Source organism: Festucalex cinctus, chromosome 1 (genome assembly GCF_051991245.1).
Source record: "Festucalex cinctus isolate MCC-2025b chromosome 1, RoL_Fcin_1.0, whole genome shotgun sequence".
NCBI lineage: Eukaryota > Metazoa > Chordata > Actinopteri > Syngnathiformes > Syngnathidae > Festucalex > Festucalex cinctus.
The window spans coordinates 25,091,284-25,104,458 of NC_135411.1; the positions used below are offsets into that span (position 1 = coordinate 25,091,284).

The 13,175-nt window shown below is 37.4% G+C and overlaps 1 protein-coding gene across 5 annotated transcripts; it reads right to left on the minus strand.

Annotated features, from left to right (window-relative positions):
• Positions 1–89: 89 nt before the first annotated feature.
• Positions 90–13,145, minus strand: LOC144021169 (acyl-coenzyme A thioesterase 2, mitochondrial-like). 5 transcript variants are annotated; one of them, XR_013284067.1, is made up of 7 exons: positions 12,903–13,145; positions 12,042–12,478; positions 11,616–11,803; positions 11,001–11,371; positions 9,650–9,806; positions 2,284–2,595; positions 90–2,197 (listed from the first exon to the last, which is right to left on the minus strand). XR_013284067.1 is itself a non-coding variant. In XM_077525270.1 (7 exons), exons 1-6 carry the CDS (start codon positions 12,971–12,973, stop codon positions 2,584–2,586), a joined length of 1,236 nt encoding a protein of 411 aa, XP_077381396.1. In that variant the 5' UTR covers positions 12,974–13,145; the 3' UTR covers positions 92–2,355; positions 2,554–2,583. The 5 variants fall into 5 exon arrangements, 4 of the variants coding, with proteins under 4 accessions (XP_077381386.1, XP_077381396.1, XP_077381367.1 ...); XM_077525270.1 differs by having other exon boundaries at positions 92–2,355; positions 2,554–2,595; XM_077525260.1 differs by having other exon boundaries at positions 91–2,595.
• Positions 13,146–13,175: the final 30 nt, after the last annotated feature.

Consider the following 13,175-nt stretch of genomic DNA (forward strand, 5'->3'; position numbering starts at 1 on the left):
AAACTTGTGTCATTATGTACTTTAATTATTAAACATATGTAAAGACTGCATAGACAAATCATTGCAGAGGTGTACAGTTAAAGATGAATGCTCCAACCATATATAAACTTCAGCTATAAAAACTTAGCATTTACTTTAATGTTTCTTATTCTGACACATCTTCTTGGATTAAGTGGGTAAAAAAATATATAATTGACCTTTTATTGAGAAATGAAACCTTATTCTTCTTCTGGCCACAATTGTGAATCTATGATTTCAGACTGGCCTTGAAGGCAACTCCATCATGCATTAAAAGCCAGTCAAAAGAAATGAAGTCACTGAATGTGTAAATGATTAACAGAAATAATAATAATAAAAAAAAGAATTAATTTTTTTTAGCACCACACAATTTAATAAATGAGGAGAGAAAGATTTTTTAAAAATCTATAAATCATTTCATAAATCAAGTCATTCATATTTGAATTGTTTATTTAATCTTATTTCACGCTGGCACAAAATACCATTTGAAGAAAACAAAAATCAGTAAAACTAAAAATAACAAAAATTGAAAACAGTAAACTCACAGTCCAATTCAGGAGGTATATATAAACCAAAATAAGAGTCCTAATGTAAAATAATTTTAATCCACACATAGATGTTAAGATACAACAAGCACATATGAATGAGTATGAGTGTTCTCCTTGTGCTATTTTTTTTTTTTTTTTTTTTTTTTTTTAATGGTCTATGACAACACCTCCACAGGTGAGCCCCATGCTGCTTCACATGCATCTCGTGAGGAAATTGAGATTTTATTAAACACTTCTGAGCAGGAAATGCAAATTAAATGCCTTCTCATCTTCACTGGGTTCATTGGGGAATAATGCTAATTGCTAAAGACCCTCAGGCTCCTACCTGAGGTCACACACAACAGAGGTGGGGATGGTGGGGGGACGTTTGTGATTGAACCTTATGTGTTAACACCTTGCTGAATTGCTAAGGTGAATGCTAATGCACTGTAAAAAGTAAACAAGCCTCTTGTAGTTTTTGATGGCCTTTGAGGATAGTAGCAAATGATCCTGCTCTGAGAGGAGTTAGCACTTAGATTAGCATTAAGATAAGTATGAGAACCAGTGTTTAAAATAACTAACTAAATAAATAGATAAATAACCACAAGCTTGTTGTTTACATTTGGACATTATTTTTGATGAATTGCTAATGTGAATGCTAAATGCTAATACAGCGTGAAAAGGTGTGGTAAATTTCTTGTGGGTTTTGAGGTATTTTTATCAGGGTACCTTGGTTTAAGAGGTGTTAGCACCTAGCTTCACATTAGGTAAGCATCAGAATCAGCATAGAAAAATAACATGTTCATGTATTTCTTGGATATCATTTTTGCTAAATTGTTAATGTCAATGCAAAATGCTAATACAGCATGTAAATCATCCTGGAAGGGGGACTACCACATCTGTGGCGCCATCTCAAGTTTTCTCATTTTTCCCATTATGTTTTTTTAAGTTTTTCCTTGCCCGTTTGTGGTTCAATCAGGGGATGTTGTTGATATTTGTCAACTGTAGGCAAGCCCTTTGGGACTCTTGTCTGATTAAGGGCTATATAAATAAACATGACTTGATTTAAATGTGTCAGGCTTCTTGTGGTTTTTGGAAGTCTTTGATGTGTTATTTGCATTAGCATTAAGACAAGCACAATTAAGAACCCGTGAAGAAAATATGAGCTCATAGTGTACACTCAGAAGCCATAATATCAGGTACTCGAGCTTCCTCCCACATTCAAAAAACGCAATTGTTGGCTCCATTGAAGACTCAAGGTTTAGTTGCTGAGAGCAAGAGTGGGCTAAATCAATTTTTTCAATTATTATTATTTTTTTCATTTTGCAGGAGAGTGATTTCAAATTTTGTGGCTGCAATCAAATTTCTATTTTATCTTTTTCACAGAACTTGTGGTTGTCCTGAGATTTTAGCATTTTGCCAAATATGATTTTGTACTTAGATCATATTGGATATTCCTATTGAACGATAACCCACATTTTTTATTTGTGTTTTTGTAACCGAGGCTTCTACAAGGGAGACAATGAGGTTCGTGACGCCACATTCATTTCCTGTTGGCGGTGAGCGGCCACTTCCTGTTGCCATCTTGACCACCTTATTGATAAAGGTCGGCAGCGATAAGCAGCAACGGCTGGGTCTTCTTTTCTGGTGCGCTGAGTCACATAGTTGATATCGCTACATCATCGCCTCATATACCGCATATGTGCATTTGAGTGCTGCCTGCTGTTCACACATCTACCTGGAGGCTGCTGACCTCATTTTTATTTTTTTTTTCGTCCAAGGACCACCGCTCCAGACATGTCACATGACCCTCACGCCCATATATGAAAAAGAACACACAAACATGAATGAATGTTACACAAACACATTGAGCATAAAATAATACGTTATATGCATGACTCCCATATCCACCAGTCCCAGTGCATTATGGGACAAACGGTGAGGATGGGGGCAAGGGGTGAGGGGACAGTGGGTGAGTCAGCATTGACGTGAAATCGTGATGACTCACCTGCGTGACATTATTCAACATGAACGTGGATTACCCGGCATGCTGAAGAAGACGAAAGGAAAAGGAAGGGATGAAAAGACAACATTTTCAACAAAATGTGAAGGCCCTTGCAGACTATCCAAAGAATCACACAACAGCATAGCTGAGATCCTTGCATGTACCTGTCACTCGCAAATGATGGCCCCCTTCCTGTGGGTGGGAACCACTGTAATAGGCTCCAGATGGATGCGGTGTTTGTGTGCACGACAAGTGTGTGCGTCGCTGACTTGAACATGTGTGCATGGTGACTGCAATGGGAATGTAACAGATTTTATTCGCATCACTGTAAGCTCTGTTGCCATCTTCTTCTTGTTTTGTATATTTTTAAAAAAGGGAAGTTAAGTCAAAAAAAAAAAAAATCTCTACAATGAGTTATATGCATCCTCACTAGTCTGAACATGGTATTCGATTAAATTTGCTTGCAAATGTCACATGACCAAACCCAGAACACAAGAGAGCCGTGATTGGTCATTACCTGAGCACTGAGCAGTTGTGATGTAATTTTCATTTGACAGCAAGTGGCAAAATGGCTACCCCCTTAGGTGCATAAAAACTGATTTTTCTGCGTAATTCACATTACACAAATGTAATATAAATCAGAATACTGTACTGTGTTTAGACTAGTAGGGCTACATAAATAGAACATATTATTGGAAAGAAAACAAAAATTGACCCTTTAAATAAGTTAAACAAAAATAAAATTTCGTATTTAATATATAATATACACATCTTCGACATCTTTTGTCGATATTTAGCATGTTTTCATTTTCAAAATAGTTTTTTTTGTATCTTAAGCTTATTATATTAATTGTTAACAATTAATTAAAAAATCATTATCTGTCATCTGCTTTTTTAAAACATATATATTTTCACTAAATTGTCTTTTATTTATTATTTAATTGCTTTTTATTGATCTATGCTTCTTCTCAATTTTGCTAGTTAATTGAATTTTTTTTCAATTTAATTTCCTATCAATTGGCTGCTGTTTTATTGAAATATATTCTAATTATGTTAAATTTGTAATTTTTTTTAACTGAACGTCCTTTTACTTTTATTTTTAAAATAATTTAATAATTAACAATTATTTTAATTTAAATGTCTTAATTTGTTTTGAATAGTTTTTTTTTGCTTTAAAATTTTTAATTGAATATTTTATTTTTATCTCGTTTCATTTTGTTTTATATGTATATTTTTTTAACAACTAGAAACTTAACTGTGATTGGATTAAAAAGATTATAGTTATTCCCAAGCATTTCTGGGAATAAATCTTATTGTTTAACATTAGTTACGGTTGTAGTTTTCAGGGCAGGGTTGTTACTAATATTTGGAACTTCTCTAAGCACTAGAAATTATTCTGTCTGATGCATTATCATACATGTCATGGAGTTCCTCCATTTTAAATCCATTTGCTGAATAAAAATAACAAATGATGGATGAATGTGGACCATTTTCCACTTCCTCTACACCAGAAAAAAAGGTCATTTTGTCCTGCTACCTATGTCGCCTTGACCTGGTCTTTATGACGTCCTCTCAGAGGGAGAACAGGTGGAAACCCGGGACTTTTTATTTTATTTTTTATTATTATTATAAGCAAATCCTCCTGTTTTACCGTAAGAGCAACGTCACCCAGCTGTGAAGCAGATGCTGTCCAGAACACTGTCATATTCATATTACAGAAATACACAGAGTGCACCTTCTGACGTAATTTAGCGAGCTGGCAGCCAACTACACAATGGAAATAAACAGAACTAGAAATAATCCACAAGGACAAAAAAAGGCCACGACAAGCTTGGTCGCACGGACACGTGTACATGTCATAATTAATGCACCGCCTCATCTCACTAGTTATTTTATGATAACCGCCAACTTGCACAGTAGCAGCACGGCAAAAAATAATCCACAAAGTCAAAAAAGTCCACGACACACTCAATCACACAGACATGTCCATGCTGTATGTGTAAAGCAATGTCTCCTCTCACCAGTTAATAACTGCATCCTTGAAAAATAGATATTAATTGAATATAAATAATCCACAAAATAAAATTAAAAAAGTCCAAAACATGCTCAGTCACGCTCATAACATAAGCACGCTATATAATATAATATAATATAATATAATATAATATAATATAATATAATATAATATAATATAATATAATATAATATAATATAATATAATATAATATAATATAATATAACATTAATAATAATAATCTGTTACATTTATTCTAACAAGCAATGTAAAACGCTACAGATGGGCTAACAAAGCATCAGCATCATGCTTTTACAATCCTTTGGTTATTTGAACTCAAACAATGGAGCTACACATAAAGACATAATGCCCACAAATATTCTTTATCCTCTGTGAAGAACACCAAATATTGCTGCATCTCAGTGAGCTGCGACCATCTCCATATATATCAATACTGTATCTGTATTAGACTGCCCCCATGTGGCCAATTCACACACCCCAGAAGCAACAGCGCAATACACATTGAAGCTTTTAAAATGTGGCAAAAACGACTTAATTCTTTACATTTAAATTACTTATGTCATTATTGTATATTTTATACATTACTGTATTTACTTATGTAATTACAAAAGAAAAATGAATGAGCACACATCATTCAGGTAAGCACCGCTGTGGAAGCTCAGCTCAGTGCATACTTGACATAGCTGGCGTGAGGAATGCGCGAGTTGTTTCCCCTCCTGAGGTGCGTTCAAGGTCCTCGGGTGACTTGAGATTTGAGGCCTGCTCTGCATTAAAACCATATGGTGTTTGTTTTTCTTTCCAAGCATACCTGGTGCCCTACCCTGACCTCACGCATGATCATGATTGGCGGTGGGGACCTGTAATCACGTTTTCCATGGCTCCCCATTCTTTTCCCATGGCTATCGTTTATTTGGTTGACAAAGGGGTTTGGGGGGGATTACATTGCCTCAGTACATATAACGGTAAAAACAAATAGATAATTTGATGGAATTAAAAATAATCACCAAACATATTAAATAAAGCAAGGCACCAAAATCATGAAAAACAGAGCCCATCTTACACCATGTGTTCAAGTGTCGAGTGTCAGCTACTGGCTGAAAAATGTGTGCCGCTGGGTTTAATAAACATTAAATATTCCTTTCAGTGTCTCTGTTATGTGGGGACCCACACACGACAACACCAAGTGAGGTGCTGACGTATTGAACGACCACGCTGTTAGCTCACTAATCAAATTTACGTGTATTGACAATTCCGTGCTTGTCGCTAGTCAAAATGGCGGTCGGCTCGATGAAAGGAAGCTCTCCACTCAGTGAAAAGCCTTGGCCTATGGATCGTTGTAATTTGATTGGTGAGGATTATTTTGATTTCAAAATGTGATGAATTGTTGACTACTAGAACAATCTGCGAGATTTGTATGCTAGTCACAGGCAAACGCAATACTATCCGTCGTTTGTTATCACCGTGTGTAAGAAGTATGGAGAGAAAAAAAAAGCCCAAATGTTCAGATTTGTCAATAGCCCTTAATCACACAAGAGTCTCAAAGGGCCTCACAAGCCATTTAGTTAACAAATAGTGACATCCCCTGATATAAATCCGTTGCTAGCTCGTTAGCACACGAACATATTAAAATTAACGTTCACTGAAGTTTTTCTGTTAGCTATTTGGAGACACACACAGATAACAAGAGAACGAGGCGCTGATGTCATAAACGACCCCACTGCTAGCCTTGTTAGGCTATTAGCTCGTTAGCTTGTGGGCTAGTGAACTTAAAAAATAAAAATAAAAAAAAAAGTGTTAACCTTGCCTTAAAGAGTGTCACTGTTATCTGAGGACTGACACAAGATCAAGCAAGGCACTGACTCATGACCACGCTGTTAGCTCGCTCACTCGTTCGGTCAAGGGCTAGTGAACGAAATAAACAATTAACTTTCCCTTAAGTGTCCTCATTATGTAGGGAGTGGAACCAACACTCAACAACACTAAACAAAGGTGCTGACATAGTTATATTTATCTACTTTCCCAAGTGTCACTGTTGTGTGGGTCTATGCGCGGAAAGTGGATTGAGGCTGTGGCGTATCGGACACATCAAACGGTCTGTGAGCCCGCTAGCAGCTACCAGCTACTAACAAGTTGCTAGCCGATCGATTCGAGGTGAAGCAGTCCATTTACATTCGTGCTATTTCTTGGAACAATATATTTAGAGTTGAGCCCTGCTATTTAAGGCTGGCCTGCAAATAATGTGGTTTAATGTGGAAAAAAGAAGGCGAAAAAGCCAAAGATACTCCGACAAGTGCACAAGCGCTAGCACTAGCTAAGGGCTAAATAGCGGACGAGGGGAAAACACTGCGGGCTATATGGCGGATGAGGAGCCAAAATGGCGGACCGGGTGTAACCGTTGTAAAGTCAAAACACCTTAGGTCGAGTGCGCCGTAACTCCCTTGTACCTGTATTTTCCTCCATCTGGCTCCTGAGCTATTATGAGTTTGACAACCCTGCTTTAGAACAACCATGCGCTACTTCTGAAAAGGCAAGCAAGAGGGCCACATGCATGCACACCAAGTGTGGGTTTATTTTCAGCCCGTTTGTGTACAAGAACTGGTCTTGTTTTGCATGTCAACAAGTGAGCGTCTCTCAGGTGAGCAACATGAACATCACTCACTCACTCACTTGGTCAGCCAGCTAAATATAGTCAAGAGATGCCAGTGTGCTCTTATCTTAATTATTGCCAGACTTCAACTCGCACTCAACACAAACAACACGCACACTGAATGAGCTAATGAAAATACCACAATGACATTAACATGATTACGTGGATGCAATTGAAGAAGGCAGCGATTGCAAAACATTAGGTTACATTACATTACAAATGATTTGCTCTATAGGCTTACATGCTTTCTACTAGGGGTGTGAATTGCCTAGTACCTGACGATTCGATTCGTATCACGATTCACAGGTCACGATTCGATTCGATACCGATTAATCCCGATACGAATTTATAAGTCGATTGTTGCGATTTTTTTTCATTCAAATTTAGAAAATACTAATCAGTAAGCTTGTAGAGTGTAAGATTTATATGAAAATGTATTTATTTATCTGAAATTTCAGTCTTATAGAGGTTGTAATCTGTTTCATGTTTGAACAGCATTAAAATAAAATATTAAGGCTTAATGTTCCGTTCATATAACATTCTTCCATGCTCAAGGTGTGAATCCTAACCCGAAGTCAGACGTTTTGTTGAATATTTTTCCATTAAAAATGGAAGTTTAAAAATCGATTCACACACACACAAAAAAAGAAAAAGAAAAAAAGGCAATGATGATAAGACGCTGAATCGGTAAGACTACCGAATGAACAATTCTGAGCTCTCGAAAAATCGATTTTTTTTTATTGAATCGATTCGAGAATCGCGCGATGTAGTATCGCGATATATCGCAGAATAGATTTTTTTTTTTAACACCCCTACTTTCTACTTTTCAACAAGTTTTTTAAAAAAAATTAAATTATTTTATAATTTTAATTCAAATCAATGTGAGAAGTATTTCAAGCATCAAAAAACAACTACATTTTTTGGGGGAAAATGGCACCATCTTATTGGACTAAAGTTGTTATCTAGAAAAATAAGTTGTAACCTTAATAATATAAAATAATATTTTTGGGGGCTGGACCCTTACCAGAATAACATCAGATTACTTTTGACAGAAAGAAAAAAATGGAATCTTACGAATGTAGTCTTAAAAAAAAAAAAAAAAAAATCAAAATAATAATAATAATAATAATAATAATAATAATAATAATAATAATAATAATAATAGTAATAAAGTGACTTTACACAATCAAGTTTTTTCGGCCAATCACCAATCAGCGACTTTGAAAAAATAATAATTGATCACCAATTCAAGATTTGTATTTAAAAAAACTTTTGGATTTACTCTACAGTCGACCGTCACTATTCGAGGGGGATCGGGACCGGCCAGACTCATGAATAGTGAAAATCCATGTAAAACTGACAACTGAAATGCATGAGAGAAAAAAAAATCTTATCTAAAAAGTCTTATTTCACAGAGCTGATCAATGACGTTATTGTTAAGACATTACAGCCGATCACCGATTTTGTATAAAACGCAAAATTTCGTCCAATCCCGATCCAGCTGATCAAATCAGTGTGAAATCTAATAATCAGGGTTATTTCAGAAGAATAAAGTTGCATATAATAATTTTTTTGAGAAGTTAGAATTTTGTTCACTTTTAAAAATAGTTCATTTTGCCAGTATAAAATCACATTTCGTCAAGAATTTTATGAGAATAAAATCTTATTTTTATGAGAACTCTAGGTAAATGGCCTGAGTCCTTTATTTTATCCATCCATCCATCCATCCATTTTCTTGACCGCTTATTCCTCACAAGGGTCACGGGGATTGCTGGAGCCTATCCCAGCCGGCTTTGGGTAGGAGGCGGGGTACACCCTGAAATGGTTGCCAGCCAATCGCAGCTTTATTTTATAGTAAAGTCATAATTTAGCGAGAATAGTCATTTTTTTCCCCGAATGAAGTCATAATTTAGCAAGAATAATTTCACATTTCTTCTTAGAATAAAGTTATATTATGAAAATAAAAGCAGATTTTAAGTTTTTTAAATAAAGTTATAATATTACAATGATAATTGTATCTACTTGAGAAAAAAAGTCTTATTAGAAGAAGGTAAAAAAGAAATGTAGGAAAAAAATCTGAATCGTCAGAATAACGTCATTTTTCGAGAACAGTCGTAATCCATCATACGATTTATTTTGTCATCTGTGATTACTATATTAATGTTAAACTGTAAAATAATTTGAAAATTTCCTATTTACAATATACAATAAATACAAGTTGAATTTAGAAAGTTGAATCTATTGCACTTCACAATTTTGAAAATTTCCAGTATATAATTTTTCTCTTATAAAATCTCAAATATATTACGATTTTTGGACGATTGAGCAGTTTCAGTTTACAATTTGGCTTTAGTGTTGGCGTGTCCACAGCTTAGCTGCGTCCTGAAGAACTCCACCACCTTGGTCCAGGCGAGTACCTCGGCGCGGGCGTGGGCTCGGGGCTCGCCGCCCCACAGGACGACTTCACGCAGCATCCCATGCAGACCCGAACGGCAGTGGGGCCCATAGGGCGGCTCGAGCAGGTGCCCGGCCCGCCGGTAGCACACCGTCTCCACATTCTCCTTCCCAGCCCGCCTGAGTCCATCCAGAAGAAAAATGAGACGGTTTTTGACGAGACAAGAAGTCGGAATATTAAAAGAATGAAGTTGTATTTTTTTTTTTTTTGCTGAGGAGAGAAGTTTGAATCTTGTGAGAATAAAATCAAGTTGTTTATTTTTTTTTTAAATGTCAAAATCTTAAAAGAGGAAAGTAACATTTCATTAGAATAAAGTTATGATATTGAGAGAAATATTGGTTGGAATTTTACAATTATTTTAGTAAAAAAGAATTTCTATGAATTTGCTGCATTTATTTAGAAGGAAATTTTGAATTTTTGTGAGGTAAATACATTTAAATAAATATGATAATTAAGTTATTTTATTTGAAAAATGTTGAATTCTTACAAGAATAAAATCACATTAAATCCAAAATCCGAATTGAGTATTTTTATGGGGATAAAATGTTGTAATATTACACATGAAAATTATTTTCCCAAGGAAAATAGCATTACTCCACCAAGATACTGTCACAATGCTATGAGAATAAAATAATACTATTACAAGAAAAAAAAGTCACAATCTTGCATGAATAAAGACATCTTTTTTTAGAATAAAGGTCTTATTTGCAAGAATGTTATATATTTTTTTATAAATTAAAAGGTCACAATCATTTTAGAGCAAATTCATTCAAGAATAAAATCGGATTTTCTTCTGAGATAAAAATTTAAACTCTTAACTAGTTAATACAATCTTTTTTTTTTTTTTTTTAATGTGGGTATCTTGCAAGAAAAAATATTTTACATTAACAATAAAATTAGTCAACTATGATGTACTGTATTTTATTAAATAGTGGTGTGATTATTATGATAAAAAAATGAACAATACCATTTTAAAAATTAGCATGAAATGTAATTTTATTAATATAAACAATTTTAATTAAATTTAATACATTTATTAAATAGGAAGGCTGACTAATCATGGTCGAAGTAAATAATTAGCATTAAATATTTTATTCACAAAGAATATCACTTATTATTAGGGCAATTTGGCCGAAAACACCTCAAAAAGGTGAACCCAAAGTAAATTTGAAGCTGTTCTTGAATCATTTGGGGTATCAGCATAGATTTTTTTTTTCCTTTTTTAAGATAACACTATGATTTTTTGCCAGTGGTGGGACATCCACACGAAACATTCCCATTTTCATTTTTTTATGGTTCCAAGATCTACCCACCTGAGTCGCGCCGCAATGCTCTCCATGTACGCCCGGCTGTTGTAGTTGAGGTCATTCTCGGAAGCCAGGAAGAGGAAGTGGGCGTCGGCTTGCTCCACAGGGATCCGACTGGCCCGGTTGTCCTCACTGTCCGGATCCCCGTAGATGAACTTTATGATGCTGGCGCTGTCGGCGGTGGGTATGACCTTGGTCAGGTCTCTGGTCAAGGGAGAGAGGATCCGTCGGCCGCGGTAGTGCAGGGGCGTTCCAATGTTGGCGCTGCAGGCGTTGATCCAGACCAACGCACGCACGCCCGGCACGAAGGACGCCAAGGACAGGGCGATGTCGCCTGCTTTGGAACGCCCGATCACGCCCACCCCGTCGCTGCCCACCTAAAAGTGCAAACAACAACTAAGCATGTGACATCTTATAGTACAAACAGTAAATACATAAACCGATTAACTGCCAAGCCCTACCACCTGGTACTGGTATTGGTGCATCCACTTTCAAAGTTTGAAATAAAGCTTTTGAGCCACGGTTATTGTTTCAAACGAAGGTTAGGGATTAAAGACTGGGTTAGGGTTTCAAATTCAGATTCGGACAAGGTGTAGGTCACTTGATTCCTGGCCCAGTCACCTTGGGGTGCCGTTGCAAGAATCGCAGAGCCTCCTGGTAGTAGTCCAGCTCCAGAAACTTGATGTTGCTGGGCTTGTCATACAAGACGGGCACGGTCAAGACCACAAAGCCTTTGTTGGCCAACAGGCTGGCTCGCTTCTCCGACGCAAAGGTGGACAAATCCAACACGCCCGGGTACGGACCGCCACCTGCCGTAGTTGCAACAAATCAAAGCACTTTGGTTAGGGTTTCAAATCAAGTCTGAAGTTAGGGTTAAAGTTCAAATTGATTAAAAACAGTTGGGCCATTTGAATTTAAAAAAAAAAAATGGACTGATCCACAACTTGGGTCAATTTGACCAGAATTTCTGGGTTGTTTTGTACAAAGCATCCACATTTTTTTCCGATTAATCATTGTACCCTAGTTGGAATGAAGCCTGGCTCTAACCTGGCGGTGTGAATAACACTCCGGTACACTTCCCGAGGTTGATGACCTCCCGTGTGAGGCCCTCCGCCATCAGCACCCTCTCATTGGTGGCCTCTGCCAGGGCGCCTCCTCGCTCCTCCTCCTCCATGTCGACGCCGTCGTGCACTGAGAACCTGACTATGTGGGGATTCATCGCCTTATTCCAGTGGAAATATTTGTGGGGGGCGGTGGCCCGCATGGACCACAGTAGGCCCATGGGCTCCACACCCTCGTAGGTGCCGCACAGGGCGGCATCCCGGTGGAGGTCCAACTCCCCGCCGTTGTCCGCTCGGTAGACAGCCGCCGAATGGAAGACCATCCCCCGCTCATCAGTGGCTCGGGCCCTCAGGGTGACCACCTGCTCGGACCCCAGACCGGTCACCTTGACGTGGATGGGGTCATCGAAAAGGCAGCGGGCGCTTGGGAGAAGATGGAGGAGCACTTGAGATGACATGCTCAACTTTAGGGGAGTAAGAGCGGAAGCATCAGTCACGACAGTGGACTTTCAAATACTGTATTTTTAGACTTGATATTATTCTATTGATTATGCTATCAATGAATCGAAGAATCAGATTGACTGACTGATTGACCAACCTTTTTGTTACTTAGAGTTACTTCTTGGGTCCTGATTAATGTGAAGGACTACTTATTTTTGATATTGGGTTGGCCCAGTTGGGAGAAAAAAAAAGTTGGCAGGTAGGTAGGTAAAAAGATAGACAAAGCAAGAAGCTCGTGTCGTTTCTGTTTCTGCACCAGCTGTTATCACAAAGTGCAACAACACTGATTTTACGAGCCAAAAGCAAAGTAGTTATTGGATTTTCCTGTCACGTATTGTAAACTTACCACGAAGGACGAATGTTCAGCGTTGAATGTTTCCCGGGGTGTTGTGCTCTCGAGGCGTCGTTAAACCTCATTAGTGTCGCTGGAAGATTTCATTTGTGCGTATTTTATGTGCGAGATTCACGGAGAGGTAAAGTTGAATTTTGCTCCACCGCCAGAAAGGAACTGGAACTGAACTGTCGCTCACCGAACGCGCATGCGCACAACAAATGAACACGAACAAGTTTCAGCCAGCCCGAAACTGTCTTCACTGCCAGCACTCACGCTACTAACGTC